The 21461-nt window shown below is 41.7% G+C and overlaps 1 protein-coding gene across 1 annotated transcript in view; it reads left to right on the forward strand.

Annotated features, from left to right (window-relative positions):
- Window positions 1-21461, forward strand: part of LOC130418249 (piezo-type mechanosensitive ion channel component 2) — a 98201-nt gene that overhangs the window by 63510 nt on the left and 13230 nt on the right. The window contains exons 29-40 of the mRNA XM_056744284.1: window positions 3243-3332; window positions 3508-3638; window positions 4419-4481; window positions 12089-12192; window positions 14187-14307; window positions 15584-15652; window positions 15736-15902; window positions 15984-16162; window positions 17174-17347; window positions 17549-18349; window positions 18445-18703; window positions 21001-21183. Coding sequence (XP_056600262.1) covers window positions 3243-3332; window positions 3508-3638; window positions 4419-4481; window positions 12089-12192; window positions 14187-14307; window positions 15584-15652; window positions 15736-15902; window positions 15984-16162; window positions 17174-17347; window positions 17549-18349; window positions 18445-18703; window positions 21001-21183 — 2341 coding nt within the window. The remainder of the gene's footprint in view (window positions 1-3242; window positions 3333-3507; window positions 3639-4418; window positions 4482-12088; window positions 12193-14186; window positions 14308-15583; window positions 15653-15735; window positions 15903-15983; window positions 16163-17173; window positions 17348-17548; window positions 18350-18444; window positions 18704-21000; window positions 21184-21461) is intronic.

Below are 21461 nucleotides of genomic sequence, written 5' to 3' on the forward strand. Positions count from 1 at the left end.
AGTGATGATTGAGTCATTAATGATGAACAGGTGATGTTAAAAAACACAATCACTAGAATAAAAACCTTAATAGTGTTGAGCTTTTATTAAGTGTGGCTCTTACCCTTGATTTATTATGTTACATTTTTTGCTAGCTGAAATAGTTTGTTTCTGAAGCATATTTATAAGAGCCTGACAAAAGACAAAATTATTTCATCCTGGTGTTGGTAATAGCTGTGCAAATGTTGGTTGATTTTTGGTGTGTCACGATATTTGTCAGACTTAAATCCCCCTTATTTGTATCTGTCTTATAACAATTTAAGAGGGTTTCATTCCAACAATTTTGTCTTTTGTATGGCTGTTCAGAAAAACACTATAACAGCTGATATAAAAATTAAATCAAGGGTAAGAGCCCCACTAAAGGAAACATTATTATGGTTTATGAACTTACTTATGATGTTTTCTTCAGCGATTAACATCACCTGTTCATCATTATTGATCAATCATCACTTCATTATCTCATTAACATGTTCAGGTGTTCAATAGGGAGACATCCAAAGTATTCTGTCAGGTGGGGCCTGAGGACTGGAGTTGAGAACCAATGATAGTTCATACCCATCACCTGTATAGTCCTTGTTATCTGTTCTATTTAAGTTCTCCCCTTTGTTCAGTTCCTTGTCCAGTATTGAAAATGTTTGTGGTGTCGTGTTCTACCCGTATCTTCTCGTGGATTAAAATATCCTTTTGTGTATCTGCTCGTCTTGACTATTTCCTGCATGGACCATGACAGAATACTGGACCCTAAAAAATTATTATCTGCGGCTCAAAATCTGGAGAGATATGTGCAGGACTTCCTCCTTCTGAGTGGCGAGGTGAGCTGGAATGATCGCTCGCTTAATGGGTGTTTTTTGATGGGGTTGGATTATGACTCCCTTCGGGGTCTGTGTCCTAAGTTCAGGGACAGACCCGTTGCGGAGTTTGTCGATCTCATCCGATCCCATCCGTGCACGCGGCGAGCGATCTAACTCACCTCGCAATCTCCCCGAGGTCCTCCACTGGAGACAGAGTGCGCAGAAATCTAGGGTCTACAAGATCCGCTACCCAGCCGACAGAGAGGCACCGCCACCGTAGGAAACGCCGTGTGAGTCAAGTACCTCCTGAATCTGCGTCTGGTTGCTTCCCGGAGTCTGCCGTTAGTTGCGGTCGAGGTAGGCCGTATGGGCCAAAACCTCCCGCCACCACACCAGCCGGAGCATACTTAGTTGTTCTCCCGGATCTTCCCCTGCCACAACAGATACTATGGGAATTTGACCCCCTGTTCCATATAACCCACAGAGCACGTTCCAGAGCTACTGTCCCTGAATCCCGTTCCAGTATGTGTGCCCCTGGATCCCGTCATGGACGACATGTGCCCCATTAGCCACTGAAAGTGTTTCACCGGGGACCGCTGGAGTCTGACTGATCAGTTTCAGCCAGTTTGGCACCGACTGCTCACACTCGTTGATGAGACGTGCTGACATGCGGACAGAGTCTAGTTCCATACCGAAATAAGAGGAACTCTGCGCTGGGGAGAGTTTGATAAAAACCCGTGGAGACAGGGCCAGACCGAAGTGCAGGACCTTGTACTGATACACTGTTCCCTCGAACACGGACCACAGGAACGTACAGTGTCGAGGGAGGATGGAGACGTAAGAATATGCGTCCTACGGGTCGATTGCCACGAACCAATCTTGGTGACGAACTGAGCCCAAGATGCGCTTCTGCATCAACATCCTGAACAGCAGCTTGTGTAGGTGCTTGTTCAGGAGGCGCAGATCCAGAATGGGGCACAGCCCCCCCTTCTTTTTTAGAGGCACAATTTCGATCGCACCTTTTGCCAGAAGGGCGGCAACCTCGGCCTGAAGCACGGGAGTGTTCTCCCCTCGCACTGAGGTGTGGAGAATGCTCCAAAACTGGGGCAGGTGCCTGGCAAATCTGGATTGCATAACCGAGACGGGTTGTCCTCTCTAGCTAGCGTAATGGGCTGTGCACTCTCAAGCGCCCAAGAACCATGATTGCGGAACCAGAGAGACGATCTGCTTCACTGTGACATGGGAGGCTGGTTCGGTGTCTGACAGTGTGGTCACCTTGCACACGGCCGGACCCCGGGTTGGTTGACTGCTCTGCCTACTTACCTGTTTGGTGTTACCGCCGGCCAACGCAATCACGTGGAGAATGCGGAGGGCAGCCAGAAGTTGTGTCACCCGGTGTACTGTCTTATCGAGAGTGCTGTGGGGAAGCCAGGAGAGAGAGAAACTCTCTTTGAGAAAGAGTGGGCGCCCGGCCCTAAAGAGGGCCTGGCTTGGGTGGGGGATGTGGCAGGCAACAACCCGCTTTGACCCACCAGCGGTGTTTGGCCGGGGGGGGGGGGGTCGCCCGCTGTACTCTCCATCCCCATGGCTCATCCTGTCTGCTTTAGGCGGGTTTCCTACGGGGTAGAAGGCCCCTCCCGTGGGGAGGTGGCTGCTGGAGGGCAGGCTTTGCTCGGGATCTCAGCGACCGGTAAGTGGCTGGGTCACAGTGGCACAGTATGCTTCTTCACCACGAAGAACCTACACGGTGTCACCATACAGCCCTGCTTGCGATATGACCTAGAAGGCAGCAGACCTTCTGAGCGTCATCTCACAAGATTGAGCCACAGATGTGTCCTTGGACCACTATCATGGACATCGTCCCACCCAGGGCACTCGCCATGACCTCCGACGCATGAGGCGCAAGGCATGTGGCGGTGCGCAGCCGGGTCGGCCTTCCCATCAACCGGATCCTAACACTTTGACATCACCCAATGGGTCGCCATAGCATTTTGGGCCTGATTGACCACCATAGGGTGGAGGGGGGAAGCAGTTCAACCCACATCATCATAAATCTTTGACACGAGTGTCAAAGAGCTTAGATGCCCTGGAAGGGAGAGTTGGTCGACCTCTCGAAGTGGCAGCGTCCGCGGTGCACCACGGCTGCTCAATCCACATAACGACATAACTTCCTGTCGATAAAATGTGAAATTATTAGAAGGTTAAAGTATATTTAAAAACATAAATGCTGTGTTTGGTTAGTTAATTGATTATTTTAATCAATTGACAGCACTAAAATAAACATGTTAAAAAAATTATAATAACGTATGTTTAATTTCACTATATGTGTGCGATTAATCACGATTAAAAAAATTAATCTATTGACAGCCCAAATAAATACAGTGTTTTGTATGAATGTGTTTGTTGTGTCAGAGGAGCGGAGCTGTTTCAGGCCAGCATCGTGAAGGCCGTCAGAGCTCGACTGGAAGATGAGAAGAAATCCATGGAGCAGCTGAAGAGACAGTGAGACTTCATTAATATCTTATTAAAAAAACAAATATGAAACGTCCACCTCCAGTCTGAGCCTGCCCCAATAACTCTCACCGTAGAGTGTCTTTCAGATGTTGTTAGTCTCTGTTAGTCAGTGTATCACGTATCAATAAATGTTTGCGTGACTATATTAATCAAATTTGTTCAGGATGGATCACATCAAGATGCGGCAGCAGAAGTTTAAGAGGGGGAAGGAGAAGATGCTCAGCATGACTCAAGAGTCTGGAGACGAACAGAAGCTGCTTCCACCCGAGCAGGAGGAGGATGATGATGATGATGGTATGATGTAGATCATGATGGTGTGAACGTGCTAGTTTATTAGAAAAGGGCTTCTCATAGGAAATTCTTTCTATTGTTTAATTGTTTGGAATCACTAAGACGTTTGTTTTGCTTCTGTTGTAGCGTTTAAATTGTAAAAAATTCATAAAATACTATGCATTTTAATTAAAAACAAAAATTAATGAGGCATACAGAAAACATGAAATGAAACTACACCTTAATATGAACAGAATGCTAGAATACATATCTGTCATTAAAGCAAACAGGATTTTTTTATAATAAGAGAGTTTAATGAAACCCAAGTCTTTACTGTAATTTGTTGTTCACTTGCCATTAGGGCTGTCAAAGGAGTAATCGCGATTCATCACATCCAAAATAAAAGTTTGTGTTACATAACATTTGTCTGTGTACTGTGCATATTAGGAATTATTTAGAAAATATTTACATGTTTTTGCCAATAATCTAATTTTATATAATGTTTATTCATTTGTATATTTTTTTCATAAATATATGCATGTATATGGTTGTGTTTATAAATACAAAATTATTATGCACAGAACACAGACATATAATACGATTTGTATATTATTATTCTGAGTCACGATTAATCCTTTGACAGGCCTACTTGCTTCATGAATCATAGTGATTCTAAACATTGAACTCATGAACTCGCGCTGTGTGATTTATTTGATAGCTGAAGTTTTTTAAGGGGTTATATTGGACCGTCACTTTTTGGACAGACAGACGTGCTTCATTAATATTGTGACGTTTCATTTGCAGAGAGAAAGAGAAACAAGGTGAATAAAAAGCAGTGGTGGAGGCCGTGGGTTGATCATGCGTCCAGTAGGTTCAATATTAACATCTTATCTGCTCTCAATACTCCTTGTGTCCTTAGCAGAGGTCTGAAGATGAGCTCTGTTATACATCAGACCTTAAACCTTTCCTGCAACTCTCAAACCTTCAAATCATTTCGTATTATTCATGAAATGGACCTTTTTCTCAAGCCTGTGATGATGCGTTCAACGGTCATTGGCATGGTAAATCCTTTAAAACGTTTATAAAACTATACTTTCTATTATATTAACTTTGCATCACATTACAAAAAATAGTTAATGCTAACGTGAGGGTGTTAGTTCTAATTCAGCATGGATGGAAGTCAGGGTAAATTTGACATCATCTTCTCAGTTGCAGTTCAGTTATCAGACTCTCTATTTTTTTTTTTTCATTTTGTCGAAAGTCGTGAAAACACTTTCGTTGAGATTCATATCGAGTCTCCCATTCACCGCTATAGAAGTTTACCCAACTACGACGACTTCCGCTGCTAACAAACCCAAGAAACGCAAAAAAGTGTTTTTGTTTTCATTTAGTAAAGATTTCCACCAAATGCGTCCGACTACTAAAAAAATGAATGACCCGGTTTTAATTAAAACTAATGAACCAATATGGATTCATAAAACTTATGTAATATGTAAAATAGTTTGTTATGTACTTTAACATTTTCTGTGCAGTCTTAGCTGAAGAATTTGTAAAGAAGTGTTTCAGAGCAGCAGGAGAGAAAGTTTAATGTCTGGTTGGTGGTTTTGACGTGGATGTTGGACAGATGTGGTAAACAGAGTTCACAGTAGAGAATCTCTCTGCTTCAATCAAATCTATCCGGAAACTATGAGAGAGATAGATTTCACATAATTTTCACATAATAAAACAACCGTTCACCCGAAACTGACAATTCAGTTTTTCTGTCCAAATGTAGATTGAAATAAGTATGATTATTTCTCTTTCGTGGAACACAAAGCAAGTTATTTATCTTGATGGAAAATCATATAGGAAGCTACTTTACTTTAAAATCTTCATTATTCCAAGTTGGGTAAGAAAAATTATATTAAAAACTTATTTTGTGTTCCACAAATGAAAAATGTCTTACATGTTTCAAGCATAGATCTGTAGACATATACAGATGGCATCATTATAAGGGCTGTACGTTAACCTTTTTTTCAGCACCAGTGATACAGAGGTTTAAAGTTTTGTAGCACAGGCCAAACAGTTGCACAAGTATGTGTCTTTTATCATCTTTAATAAAAAAACAAGCGCAGGTAATCACATAAATAGACAGGTAACTGAAAAATGACATTAACGTTATACAAATGGATACATTAGGGCAATACAATATAATAAGAGTTTTCCCCAAATTCGTTTTTTCCTTTTTCTGAGTTCTGTATTTTCAATGCTTTACTTTACAGTAGTAAATACATTTGTCGATAAAAATACTGTTTAGCCTGCTATAGTATTTTCTACAGTACACTGCAGTAAAATTCTGGTGTACTATAGTATATTTGAACCTTACTTACTTACTACAGTAAATATTAAAGTATACTATAATGTTCACTACAGTTTATAAACTATACATTTTTTATCATCTGGTTCAAATTAAGCAGACTTTTATTTTGCCGCTTCACTCAAACAGTTGAATGCTCGTAAAATAAATTGAGAACAACTCTGTGGATGAAGTTCATGTGTTCATGTCCTCGTTTAGTGAGATACATGTCCACTAGTATCACGCTGGTAACATGTTAAAGTCTGCAGCTCATTCACTCAGACACGCAGAACAAGCAGAGGACAGATTTAAATAGTAGAATTCCGCTGTCGTGATTCCGTCCATGTTTTCCCACATCCTGCAGATCATAGGGCTCTAGATCAATGGAGGCTATGCAGCCGGAAAACAAGTTTTAATTGCAAAAAACAATTATAAAAAAGTATATAGTGGTGTGCCATTAATTAACCTAATTCATTAACAAGAAGAACGACACACTTCACACAAACAAGCGGCTCTGTCAAATGCACCTGCCAAACTCTATCGCATGTCACACTATTACACATATTTGTGGCACAGACTGTTTTTTAAATAGCATGTACAGCCGTGATTACATATATATGTATGTATACATCTATGGTCACAGGGCGAATAAGGTTGAGAAATGACAGACTTTTCATTTTTGGGTGAATGATTTTTTAAGGCATAGAGTCAGGATCTCTATCTCTCTCTCTTTAAGTGCTAGACGAGCTGTTAGATATTGATTTTGGCTGGAATATGACAGAAATACATCAAAAGCAAGAGAAATGCCATCAAAGTCTCAGTCTTAACCATCTGACCGATCCGTCATGTGAGTGAGATGGTGTTTCTTTGCTCTTTGATGAGCTGATCTCAGTTATCAGCACAATATCCAAACGTGTCATATGCTTTCATTTCAAATAAAAATGAAAGTTACGAGTTTAGATGTCGGTTTTTGTTTTATATATTGACTGGATGTGGCGACTTGTTATATAAAGAAACATGGCTTACAAAAAAAGGTCTGTGGTGATACCATGGTATAGTGATGGTATCAGATGATAATACCACGGTACCTGAATATAATCACCGTATTCATTTATCATGGTATTTCTATTTAATACTTGATAGAATACTGTGGTATTACCATCATGTCTAGAGAAAACATGGTATTACTGTGGGACCACATGGTAATACCATGGTACTTTTTTGTAAGGGTTTTATATAAAGATAAACTCTAGTCACTGTATAAAATCGGACATCAGGCCTGTACAGGGTGGTAATTTGGTTCCACCTCTTTAAATGAAGTGTTTTCCCAGCATCCTCCCCTGCACTTCCTCTCCATTGTGGAACTTCTGTTCAAGGACACAAGGCAGTTTCTTTACTTCAATTCATGTTGTGCTGTGTGACTGTGACACTGCGTTCACAGAGATTTAGGATGACCCTACTAGATCCACAAAAAATGATCTTATATGTGTGTTTTAATGTAGATGATTAATAGAAAATGATTATTTATTTTTTAAATCTACTTTTGCTTTCTTAAAGGGATCCTTCCTCCAAAATGAAAATTCTGTCATCATTTATTCACCCGCGGAGTGTTCTTCTTTGTTTTTCTGAATACAAAGGAAAATATCTGGAAGAATGTCAAATCTCAACCCCCATTAACTCCCATACTATTTATTTTCCCTACTATGGCAGTAAATGGTGGGTGAGCTCTGATATTCTTCCAAATTTCTTCCTGTGTGTTCAGCAGAACAAAGAAGTGTTAACAGGTTTGGAACATTCTGAGGGTGAATAAATGATGACAGAATTTTCTTTTTGAAATAGCTTTTGCAATATCTTCATATGTTGTTTTTTGCTCATTCACTAATTTTATTTTATTGTCTTATTTTCCTGTAGAAATCTCTTAACAATCTTAAATCAAGACACATTCACTTGAGATGCTAAATGAAATGAAGATAGTTGGTCTTTTTTTTTCTCTCAAGAAAGTGTTTTAGTAGTTTTTGCAGTGATTCTATCCACAAGTTTCCTACGCCCCATGACACTTTGTGCGAATGATGGGATTAACTTCCGGTTCCCTGTTTGTCGGTCTCTCAACGTTGTGTCGAGCCGACAGATGGGGTTCGTCCTTGAGAACCTATCAACTCTGACTACTGTAGAAGATGCCAATGAAATTTGACTGAAGAAATTTGCATGCCGGTCTCCGCCCCCGGATATCCGGTATAGAAGGAAGACTGCGTGCAGCATTCATTTACCTTTTGTTCTTCAGAGCCATCGCTCATGATTACAAACTACTTAAAAATCTTCAAGAAAAATGCCAAATCTATGACGTGAAGCAGCGGATCGTCCCTATCCTGCAGCGGCCTTCCCCTGGGTGTCTCGGCGGTTCTAGAGGTGTTCAGAGAAATTTCCAAAAAGTCTGTGAATTCTCTAGCAGGGCACGTCCCACTGTTCTCTTGGGTGCGGCACCCTCATCGAGGAGGGGGACGTACACGATAGCTGCATCAGGTGTCTGGGCGTCCAGCACGCTGAGGAAGCTTTCGTAGACACATCTTGCCCGCACTGCGGTCATGCAGAAGTTGCGGTCACGGGTGGCTGTCTTCCTCTGGGAACCAGCCACCACTTCGTCTGCTACCCGGGCTGTGACATCGGTGGCTAAGGCCCAGATGTCTGCTAGGGCTAGCAGCGTTGGTGATATGGGGACCTCTGCGAGCGTAAACCCGCCAGCCATGTTTCAGAGGCTCCTGGGACACATGGCGTCCTCTGCGGGGGTAATACGCCTCGAGTTGATGCACATGGGACCGCTCCAACACTGGCTACAGAGTCGAATTCCTAGGAGAGTGTGGCACACCAGCAGCAGGCGCATGGTGATAACGCCCCTCTGTCGATGGAAGACGGTTTTGTATTTTGTACAGATGCCCTTGCGCACAGCTGGTCGCGGGAAAAGCGGAAGTACGCCTTCCCCCTAGTGAACCTCATTGCACCGACACTGTGCAAGATCAGGGAAGAGGAGCACCAAGTGTTATTGGTTGCGCCACATTGGCCCAACCGCACTTTGTTCTAAGAGCTGATGCTCTTGACAACGACTCCCCCTACCCCATTCCCCTGACTGAGGACCTGCTCTCTCAGGGGAAGAACACGTTCTGGCATCCCAGACCAGACCTCTGGAACCTCCATGTCTGGTCTCTAGACGGGACGAGGAGATCCTGAGTAGGCTACCCCCGTCTGTGGCGGAGACCATCATCCAGGCTAGGGCCCCATCTACTAGGCAGTTATACGCCTATAAATGGCGCCTCTTCTCATCCTGGTGTCTCTCTCAATGAGAAGACCCACGGAGGTGCTCGATCAGGATCATGTTGTCCATCTTACAAGAGAGACTGGAGACTAACATCTCAAGGTGTATGTAGTTGCTATCGCCACTCGTCACAACTCAGTTGATTGAAAGTCTCTAGGGCAGCACGACCTGGTCACCAGGTTCCTAAGGGGCGCGAGAAGGCAGAATCCACCTTGTCTCGGCTCCATACCCTCTTGGGACCTTAAAGTGGTCCTGGTGGGCCTCTCTGGGCCCCCCACCAAGCCCCTCGGAGGTTCTGATCTTCCTCACCTTTCAAGTAAGACGGCCCTCCTGATGGCGCTAGCTTCCTTCAAGGGGGTAGGGGACCTTTAAGCATTCTCTGTGTCCCCGGATTGCCTTGAATTCGGCCCTGGCAACTCTCACGTTATCCTGAGACCCACGACTCCCTTCCAGGACCAAGTGGTGAACTTGCAGGCGCTCCCCATTGGGGAGGAAGACCCATCCCCATCCGTGTTGTGTCCAGTATAAGCACTGCGCCTCTACTTGGACTGCACGCAGAGCTTCAGGAGCTCTGACCAGCTCTTTGTCTGTTTCGGAGGACAGCAGAAGGGGAGAGCTGTCTCCAAACAGAGTCTGGCGAACTAGATTGTGGATGCCGTCACGGCAGCATACTGATCACAAGAGGCGCCTCTCTGGCAGAATGCCCAACACCTTCGCATGGTTTTACAACCTTCGCGTAAAGCAGGGTCACACGTCCTGTGTGGTAACATGTAGGACTGGCATCCGGCGGGGCGTATGCCTACGAATGCACCTCCCCACCCTCCAGCAGGTTTGGTCAGTGTGCTCTCTACCTCCCTTCCTACCCAACCACATGGTTAAGAACAGGCATCCCATCCACCTCCCTTCTTACCCATCCACATGGTTAAGAACAGGCATTCTATCCATCAATAAGCAAGCACCCCCTGGGGGTCGGCTTGGCAGAGCAGCCTCCCCCCTTAGGCCGGGAGAACATACAAACTATCACAGATAGCTCTAACCGGACCTAGTGCTACCGGACGTCTGTAACACCCCCTCCGTGGGCTGTTCCGTCTGATGTATCCTCATGAGATGGTTCCCACTCCTGGTAACCCATGATCTCCCCCAGGTGAACCTCCACCTCACGGTTAACTACTCAGTCCGCATGTTCCATGCAATCTCCCCTAAGAGCGAGACCATATCTATATCCACTGTATTCCTCCCCGCGGGTAGGAAGTGGCCTCTGCAGCGCATCCCTAATTAAGGAAGTCCCGCTCACCCGGTGTTAACCCAATCCAGACGGCCTCTCACCAGTAGAGAGCTAAGGCCTCCGTCCGTGAAAGGTTGCCGGTCAGGGTGTACCCATCTTTCTCCAAGAAAGCACTGGGACCCCCTGACCATCACACTGGAAGCTTACAGTTTCGTGAAAGCCTCGTGCTGACATGCCCAGGCCTGCTACCATTGCGACACGATACAACGTTGTGGCGTTTTCCATAGGAACCCCATCTGTCGGCTCGACACAACGTCGAGAGACCGACAGAAAGGGAACGTTTCGGTTACGTCTGTATGGAGGGAACAAGACGTTGTGTCCCTTATGCCACAACACGTATCGTCCTCTGCTGTAGTCATGAGAGGCTCTCAGGCTCTTCAGAACAAAAGGTAAATGAATGCTGCACGCCGTTTTCCTTTTATAATGGATATCCGTGGGCGGAGACCGGCATGCAAATTTCATTAGCCAAATTTCATTGGCCTCTTCTATAGTAGTCAGAGTTTATAGGTTCTCAAGGGCGAACCCCATCAGTCGGCTCGACACAACATTTACCGTATTTCAAGTTATACCATTATACTAAAGATCTTGTGCAAAAGCTGCCTTTTTACATTTTTAAACATTCTATCCACATTTTGTTATAAGACGATAAGTGGAAGAAATAGCCTACCTATTTTCCATCAAGCATATCAGATGAGAAATCTAGTCCACATGATGCGATATATTCCAACAGATTTATGACAACACGTCAGTAAAATATAGTAAATAATCCTTGTAAATCCAGTTTTCTGCCTCATGTTTTTATTAAAGACCATGCAGTGTTTAGATGATAACATGATCTCTTTTAAAACTGTCAACTAACTTTTTAAGCTATGAGCACATTCAGTCTAAGTGATGTTAAATGTTCATTATCTATTTGCTTGATATAAGCGGTCCACATTTTAAAGTTCGTCTTTTAAAAACTGTACAGTCCCTCACAGGAGCAGTCTGTCTTAACTTTAGAAGTGTGAAGTGCTGTTTTTCAAGATGCGAAATAAACTTCACCTGGTTGTAAGTGCGGTCACGAACATGTGTTGCTCATCAGTTTTGAAAAAAAAAATCAGAATAATTATTCAATGCTGCATACAGTGCAATACCCTGGGCCCTTCTTCTGCTGCTTCACCGGAAGTTGTACCCATGTTCATTTTCACAGTAGTGCCCTCCGGAAACTTGTGGATTATATTTTTTGTTATCTATCTTAATTTAAAAGAAATCCAGACAGCAAGTTTATATTGACAACAGCTGTCGTGGTCTAGAAAGGAATGAAATAAAGAAGTTTTCCCTTGGTCTTTATAGAGCATTGGTTTAGCCGGCTTGTAAAATACTTACAAATTGCTGTGAGATGGTCATTAGTTTTATTAAATGAGATTTGTTTCAGGTCAGAGGGATTGGTTGGTGTTTTCTCAGGCCGAATGTTTGTGGCTAAATTAACTGTATGATCTAATGACATTCTTCACCTGTTTCTTACTTTTTACCCTTCTGTCTAAACACTCTCGTGGTTCCTCTCTCAGTGGTTAGAAGTGGTGATTATTACCTGTTTGAAACTGACAGTGAAGAGGAGGAGGAAGAGGACACAGAGAAAGAGGATGAGGTGCCTCAGAAATCTGCCTTCCAGGTGAGTAACCGAATAATACAATTTCTTTTGGTGTCCATGACTGTTTTTAAAGCAGGAAAAGGAACATTCATTTGGACTTACTTTTGTTTTTTTCCAAGTAAATTTTTTTTGTTTTGGTATGTAGCTCAACTGGTAAACCTCAAGGGTCGATCCCCTTCAAATTCATAAATGTTAACAGCTCAGAATAAGGAGTCAACATATTTACTATTAAGAAAATATGTAAAATAAAAAACTTGCTTTTCTGCCTTTTAAGAACCTTTACAAAAAAAGTTGCGATATAAATATATTTAATTAAAATTCAAAGTAAGAAATGAAACTTCCAGTATATACAGACAGTATGTACTTCTCCAAAAAATGCTTGACGTTTTCTTTTAAGTTTATCTCAATAAAACATTAAGTATTCTAAGTTGACTTGGCCTCTACAGTAGTCGTGTTTACTCTGAAGTGAGTATAGCCGATTAAATACATTTCTTCACTAGGTTGTTTACTGAGTGTATACTTAAAGGCAGGGTGTCCGATTTCTCATAGCCGATGTTGATGTTCAAATCACCAAAACAGACACACTCCACCCCCATCTTTCGGTTTCGTCAGTGCTCGGCTCGGCTAATGTCCGTCCTGTGCACTGTGCACCTTACTGCTGATTGGCTGCAAGGTTGTTTCCGTACTCGTAAAACGTAATTCGGAAATCGGTAACCCCGCTTTTAAGTGAACTTTTATATACTAAAATGTGCTACAAGGATTGAACTTGTAGTATTGTTGCAGGACAAACAACTAGTTGTGTCCTCAAAGTGTAAGGTTACACTTGAATTATACTTAAAAGTAGACTTTTATAAACTGTAAGGTGGGCAAATTTGGTCTTAAATAGTTTTGAAATGGTAAAGATACTAGTAAATAGATATTACTACATAAAGTGTACTTAAAATGTACTTTAACTTTAAATTAGTTACTTAATACTTTGCGAACTTGAGGTTTGCATGTTCATTGTAAGGGAACTGAATATTTCTTTTTATGGAGGATTCTTTCATCGTTTACATAAACACATTTAATAAATGACGATCTGTTGTATTGTGTAGTGTTGTGCAGCAATGTTTGAAGGACTTGTGGATGTTGATGCCTATGACTCTTTCAATCTCTCTCCCGGTTCTTTGTTCTCAGCGAGCAATCGGAAAGTTTGCTTCGGCCCTTGTGGCTTTACCCAAATCAGTCATTAAACTGCCAAAAACCGTCCTGCAGTATATTATCAGGGCAACCAAGGTATCCAAGCGGCCCGCGTGTGTCATCTGTTCTGCTTCAATCCTTGTGTTTGTTCATAAAAGACACTTTCCATTCCATGTTAGTCCAACCACATTTCTGTTGTTTAAGCTTGAACAAAAAATAACAACGACAAACTATCAATTTATGTAAGAGACATGGAATGGAAACGTTTCGACTCATTGTGACATTTGTGTGGTGTTTTATGGAAGGAACGGTTTTTATTTTCAACTCATTATTTGATGTTTTCTCCACTGTATGCTGATGGTTTTGTGGAGTGACTTTACAATTCTGTTGTTAGTGGCGTTCACCACGTTCATTGGCTCGGAAATCTGCTTTATGTGTAGACTGGATTCAAACAACTTAATGTCATCAAATGATTCAGTATGTAATGAAATGATTCAGTTCATCATCAAATGATTGAGTACAAATTGCTTAAATCGCAGTTGACATTTGGATTGAAGAGTTGTTTGTATTCAGTGTGGGGAATGTCTGGGGTTGTGTGTCACATTCAGCCTTTTCAGGGGATTAAATACAAACTCAGGGTTGTAAATGGTGTATTTTGTATAAAAGTATCTTTTGGCTTTTTAATTTGGGTAAGAATGATTCATGTGTTTAAATTCTGCTAATCTCCTGAAAAGACCGGACATGAAACATTTTTCTGTATTGAATTATTCTATGTGAAACTCAGTGTTAAGGTATTTTGTATTTATACGTGAATTTTCGTTGTTGTTACATTATAGTTTGTGTATCACGCTTGGATCACAGACTCTAAAACAGCACTGAAAGAAAGAACTAAAGGACGGAAATATTTCTGGAAGCGATATGGCCGTGGTCACAGACATAAAAAAGATAATAAAGACGGTAAGAAAGAGAAATGAGCAGATATTGAGTGTGTCATTTTCTTTTTTTAAACAATTGTGTGGTTTAATACAAGCTCTCTCTCTCTACATATTACATTTCAACCATCCATCCACCTCTCTCCCTCTATTCATCCATCCATCTCACTCTCTTTCTCCATCTATATATCCATCCATCCATCCATCCTTCTTTCTCTCTATCCATCCATCTCTCTTTCTTTCTTTCTTTCTTTCTTTCTCTCTCTCTCTCTCTCTCTCTCTCTCTCTGTCTCTCTCTCTCTCTCTCTCTCTCTCTATCCTTCCATCCATCCATCTCTCTCTCTCTCTTTCTATCTCTTTCTATCTCTCATCCATCCTTCTATTTACTCAACCTTCCATCTACCCCTCTATCCATCCATCCCATTCCAGTCTCTCTCTCTCGATTGCCTTTCCATTCAATATCATTTCAACCACATTTGTGTTATTTAGCAACCATCCATCACTCACTCTTTCTCTCTTCATCCATCTCATTACTTTTCTCTCTCTTTCTCTCCATCCATCCTTTCATCTATCTCTTTCTCTCACCTTCTTTCATCCATCCATCTCCCTATTTCTCTCTCTCTCCATCTATCATTTTAACCATAAATGTTCTTCTGTCCACCTTCCATTTATTCATCCTTTCATCCACCTCTCTATCCATCTATCCACCCCTCCTCTCTCTCTCTCTCTCTCTCTCTCTCTCTCTCTCTCTCTCTGCATCCGTCCTTCATCTCTTTTCTCTATCTCTATCCATCATCCAACCATTCATCTATACCTCCTTCTCATATCCATTAATCTATTACTCCCTCTCGCTATTCATCCATTGATCCTTCCATCCATCTCTCTCTCTTTCTATCGATCCATCCCCCTTTCCTTCATCCGTCCATCCATCAATTTTTCTCTCTCTATCCCTCCCTCTCTCTCTATCCATCCATCTATCCATCCATCCATCCATCTATACCACTCTCCATCCATCCATTCACGTCCATCTCTGTCCATTTTCTGTCCATTTCTTTATCCATCTGCAATTTATAATTCTGGTAAAAATTCCATCTGCATTTCATTGGATTACTTGTTATCTGCATGATGAAATAAAAATTTACTCTAATCTTGTAGATGTCTGCAACAAATTCTTCTTTATAGTCTGTGGTAGTCCATGGTGTTTTAATTCCTTAAAATATTAAACATTCAAATATTTTATGTGAATTGTAAGGTTGGTATTACAGACGAGAAACCTCCTGTGTGTGTGTGTATGTGTGTAGGTCATGTGGCAATAGAGGTTGGTGAAGAAGATGGTCAAAGTTCTGAAGAAGACAAATCTAATGAAACAGGTGCCGTCATATAATCTTCATGATAACAGTGTTATATGACTGTGAACTTCAGTGAAAACTCATGAAAAGGTCTCTTCCTGCAGACAACATAATCAAGAGGGTTTTTAACATCATCAAGTTCACCTGGGTTCTGTTTCTCACCACCATTGAGAGCATCACCACATGGCTGAACTCCGTCTGCAGAGAATACATCGACATCTCCACCGTCCTGCGCATCGAACGCTGCATGTTAACCAGAGAAGTCAAAAAGGTTCTCAGTGAACAATTCTGCCAAGGTTAAATCAGATCTTAATCAGAGCGTCACTAATGCACAGATCTGTCTGTCACGCAGGGAAATGTGCCGTCACGTGAGAGCATTCATGTGTACTATCAGAAACAGATGAAACTTAATGTGTCTCGTGAATCTGGACTGGATTGCATCAGCGAGGAGGATTCAGGCTCGCATAGAGGACGCCGCAGACGGGTCGGACACAGTCTGGACTCATTTGCGTCCCGGGACAGCATCTCCAGGTTTTTATGAAGTTCAGTAATTGCACAGAGGAGCTGTTGTTAAGATTGTTAATGTCCTCACTCTTTTCAGATGCTAAATTTTCCCAACTCTGCAAGAGAAGGATGGAAAACTGATACAGTAAAATTAAGCTTACAAACTTAATTATGTGTTTGGTGCAACCAAAATCTTTAAGCAAAAAAAAGCAATAGATGAAAAACTGCAAAAGCAAAGAATTTAGGCGCCCGGCACCAAAATGTATATTTTTTTAATATGTTTTTTTTTGTCTTTAGTAAAAAAAATTGTCTTCTGGCATGTTTTCAAGTTCTGGTGGATTCTCGGTTAATAAAGACGAACATTTGTTCTTTGAAGACTTTCTGTTCATTTGACAGTTTCATAAATCGTCATAATACATCATAAGCTGCTTCTAAATTCGAAGGCTGGGTCCTCTGGAGGTCGCATTTGTCAACCGCATTCGTCATCGAGGTTGTCCCATTTCATTATAAAACATGATAAACTGAACAACTATTTCTCTTTAGACTTTATCATTGTAGTTTCATTCTAACCTTTCTGAAATAAAACCCAAATCAAGAAACTTTGATGACGTATACCAGTGGTCATCAACCTTTTTGAGCCCAAGATCCCCATCCTGGGACTTGATGAAAGGCCAGATCTACCAGTCAAAAAGTAAAAAGTGAAAACATCCCAGATAGAACCTCCAGCTTGAGGCCATTTATTTAGTCTATAATTGTGAGCCTATTTGAAATACATGAAATTCTTTCTTCCAAGTTCTTTGTTCAAACGCAAATTTAAACAAATTGAGATGCAGCTACTGTCTAGTTCTGGCTCATCTCCATTTGCTCTCTGTTGATTCATATTGTTCTGTAGGGGAAACAGATGAGATATTGAAGGTCTCATTTGTGATGTATGTAATGGGACAGAGCTCTGTGTTTCTCTCATTGTTTCATTTCATATCATAGTCATTGTCATTGAGTTTCCTCATATTTCCACATCTACATGTTTCCATCCATCAGCGCGTACACAGACGCGACCATGCTGTTTTCCCGTCAGTCCACACTTGATGATCTGGACGATATGCCTCAGAATATTCCCAAAACCAGCGAGCGCGCTCGTCCCAAACTGCGCAAAATGTACGGCCTGGATATGTCCAATTCCTCGGCAGACAGCGGGAGCAGCATCATCTCCAGGTCTTTTCATCACTCTCATCCTCACATCCATCAGCATCATCACCTGCTGTTAGACGTGTTTTACGATAAAAAAAATAAAACAAAGAAAGAAAAATAAACATTTTTGTTACTTGATGTTTATTTGATCAGCTTGTTATTGTGTCAAAAAGCAGAAATAAAAAAATTAAATTCTGCATATCTGACATTTTGTGTTGTTTTCAGTGAAGCCACTCAGTGCATCACACTGTTCTCAAGGCAAGGTACAGACGACACCATCGATGAGGTGGACAACGAGCAATACCAGACGGACAAGATGGAACGCAAAAAGCAAGAGGCAGAGCCTAGACAGCAACCTCGTCTGGAGGCAGAGCCCAGACAGCAAACGGGTGAGGGGGCAGAGCCTAGACAGCATCCCAGTGACGAGGCAGAATCCAGACAGCAACCTGGTCAGGAGGCGGAGCCTAGACAGCAGCCCATTGAGGAGGCGCAGCCCATACAGCTATCGGTTGAGGGGCCGGAGCCCAGACAGCATCCCGGTCAGGAGGTGGAGCCTAGACAGCAAACCCATGAGGAGGCGGGCCCTGAAGAAGAGACACATGAAGTAAGAGAGGAATGTCTTTGGGTGCCAGCAGAGGCTGAGGAAGAAGGTGAAGATCTTCATGTCCTCCAGCCGGAGTGTAAGGTGCATGTTGAGGAAGAGCAGTTTGTTAGTGAGGATGAAGATGCAGAACCAGCTCTCCAAAGGTACGATTGTGAATCGTCGGAAGCGGAAAACGTGTACACGGATCCAGACACCGGGCAGCTTTTTACCCTGGACACCGAAGCCCCCAACACCTCTGATGCAGATGTGCCGCCCAGTTACAGCAAAGCCGTGAGTTTCGACCGTCTGTCTGTGAGCTCAGATGAAAGTGACTGTGACAGGCATCTGATGGTCATGACCCCTGACAGCAGATCTGATCTGGACGATCCTCTTCTGCCTTCAACGACCACTGAGCTGACCGCCAGCGAGTTGCTGCTCAACAAGTCAGTATTCAGATGTTTGATTGTATTGTCTTACATTATTTGACATATTTGAATTCAGATTTTTTTTACTCATCTGTTTTTTCTGCGTTTTTCAGAATGTTTTATGATGAGGAACTGGATAAATCTGAGCGTTTCTATAAATCACAGCCGCTGGGTCTACAGCTGTGTTATGCTCTTTATAACCTGCTGGTGGCGCACTCAGAGATGGTGTGTTTCCTGGTGATCATCATCAATCACATGATCTCCGCTTCCATGGCGACGCTGGTGCTGCCCATCCTCATCTTTCTGTGGGCCATGCTTTCTGTCCCACGACCTAGCAAACGCTTCTGGATGACCGCCATTGTGTACACAGAGGTAAAGGGGGTTCAATACAGTGTTCTCTAAAACTGTTTTTACAACTTGTTTATAGTTTCTTTATATTATACAGTTGTGTTCAAAATTATTCAACCCCCAATGCTGTAAATGGTTTTAGGGAATTTAGTGTACATTTGTAATTGTATTCAGAATGAAATCCTACAAGGACTTCTTAAAGAACTATATGCAACTAAAATGAAATCAATTAGTTTTGTAATACAGTAGTAAATGTTTCTTTTGTGAATTCTTCATTGACATAATTATTCAACCCCTTAAAGACTACCACTCTGAAGAACAGAGGTTGAATGAAGTGTTTTCAATCAGGTATTGAAAACACCTGTGGATATCAGGGAGCAGCAAAAAAGCCTAATAAGCACCAATTAGGCAGCTTTAAAATGACTGTGATACTCAGCTCCTTCTAGACATTTACTGGTGTGGTTACAAACATGGTGAGGTCAAGAGAATGGTCCAGGAAGACAAGAGAACAGGTGATTACTCTTCACAGGAAGGGCAATGGCTATAAGAAGATTGCAAAGATGTTAAACATACCAAGAGACACCATAGGAAGCATCATTCGCAAATTCAAGGCAAAGGGCACTGTTGAAACGCTACCTGGTCGTGGCAGAAAGAAGATGCTGTCTTCGACTGCTGTGCGCTACCTGAAGCGTAGAGTGGAGAAAAGTCCCTGTGTGACTGCTGAGGAACTGAGAAAAGATTTGTCAGATGTGGGTACTGAAGTTTCTGCTCAGACAATACGGCGCACCCTGCGTAATGAAGGCCTCCATGCCAGAACTCCCAGGCACACCCCCTTGCTGTCCCCAAAGAATAAGAAGAGTCGACTGCAGTATGCCAAAAGTCATGTGGACAAACCACAGAAGTTTTGGGATAGTGTTCTGTGGACTGATGAAACAAAATTAGAACTGTTTGGGCCCATGGATCAACGCTATGTTTGGAGGAGGAAGAACAAGGCCTATGAAGAAAAGAACACCTTGCCTACTGTGAAGCATGGCGGGGGGTCAATCATGGTTTGGGGCTGTTTTGCTTCTGCAGGTACTGGGAAGCTTCAGCGTGTGCAAGGTACCATGAATTCTCTTCAGTACCAGGAGATATTGGATGACAATGTGATGCAGTCCGTCACAAACCTGAGGCTTGGAAGATGTTGGACCTTTCAACAGGACAATGATCCCAAGCATACCTCCAAGTCCACTAGAGCATGGTTGCAGATTAAATGCTGGAACATTTTGAAGTGGCCATCGCAGTGACCAGACTTAAATCCGATTGAGAACCTCTGGTGGGACTTAAAGAAAGCAGTTGCAGTGCGTAAGCCTAAGAATGTGACTGAACTGGAGGCTTTTGCCCATGATGAATGGGTGAAGATACCCGTAGATCGCTGCAAGACACTTGTGTCAAGCTATGCTTCACGTTTAAAAGCTGTTATAACTGTAAAAGGATGTTGTACTAAGTACTAAGATTGAATGTCACTTGGAGGTTGAATAAAACTGATAATGATGTGAGCTCAGAAAAGACATTTGTGGTTATTTCATTATAAATGTTATGTTATATTTGTCTGACCTACACGTGCCTCTTTGATTTAATTGTAAGCAGGATGACTGAATGATCATAATCACTGTCAAACCGACCAAAACAATCAATTTCAATGGGGGTTGAATAATTTTGAACACAACTGTATATATATTCAAATGTTTTTTTTAATGTAAAAAAGTGTATTTTCTGTAAAGTTGCTTCACAACGATGCAGATTTGTGAAAAAATAGAGAAATCAATTTGAAATGAATTTTGTCTTTCCCTGGCCAGACTTTAAGAAAATACGTGTGGTCACATGTTATACTTGTCTTGTCTATTAAATCTTATGGTGAAGCCAGGGGATGTCAAATCACTTGCTTTTTTTCTATAAGGCCCTCATGACTTGTACATGACTGGTGACACACAGTGAAACTGAACACACATAGTGTTTTTAATTGTGTTTAGTTTGTGGTGATTAGTACAAATTCGTTCAACATGAAACTATATTTAGCTGGGACATTTATTTAAAACTTGCCCGGATAAAAACAAAAATCTTGCATCTTCATATCTCATGATTTTTTTCTATTGGTCACCCTTTATGTTTCTCTGTAGATTTTTCAAATATTCAACCACTGAAAAGTATAAAAAAGAGCTCGGTTTAAACAACACAGTTCTTTTTTTTTTTTCCTCGTTTAGTTCCTGGCTAAACTACATGCAACTTTTATACTATACATTTCATGGAGATTTGTAAATATGTGTTTTTTTTTCTTCCAGGTGACTATTGTCGTCAAATATTTCTTCCAGTTCAGCTTTTTTCCATTTAACCAGAACCAGGAGATGCACAAGTCGAAGCCGTACCACCCACCCAACATCATCGGTGTGGAAAAGAAAGACGGATACGTGCACTATGACCTCATCCAGCTGCTGGCTCTGTTCTTTCACAGATCCATACTGAAGGTTTCTACTTAACATTCTTCTACGTATTCCTGAAAATCCCTCTTGTTATATTAGCATTTATTTCATATTAATATTTAATTAAATATTGTAATATTGTAATCTTAATCTTCATCTAGAAAATATCTATACTATAGACAATGGATTCAGTTCAATTCAAATGTACTCTATTTTTATAGCTTTTTTCACAATTTGGCATTCTGGCAAAGCAAATTTACTGTAAATATGTATTCATATGCATAATCATGACAAAATAGGAAATGCATGAAATAAATAATAAT

Source organism: Triplophysa dalaica, chromosome 3 (assembly GCF_015846415.1).
Source record: "Triplophysa dalaica isolate WHDGS20190420 chromosome 3, ASM1584641v1, whole genome shotgun sequence".
Taxonomy (NCBI): Eukaryota; Metazoa; Chordata; class Actinopteri; order Cypriniformes; family Nemacheilidae; genus Triplophysa; species Triplophysa dalaica.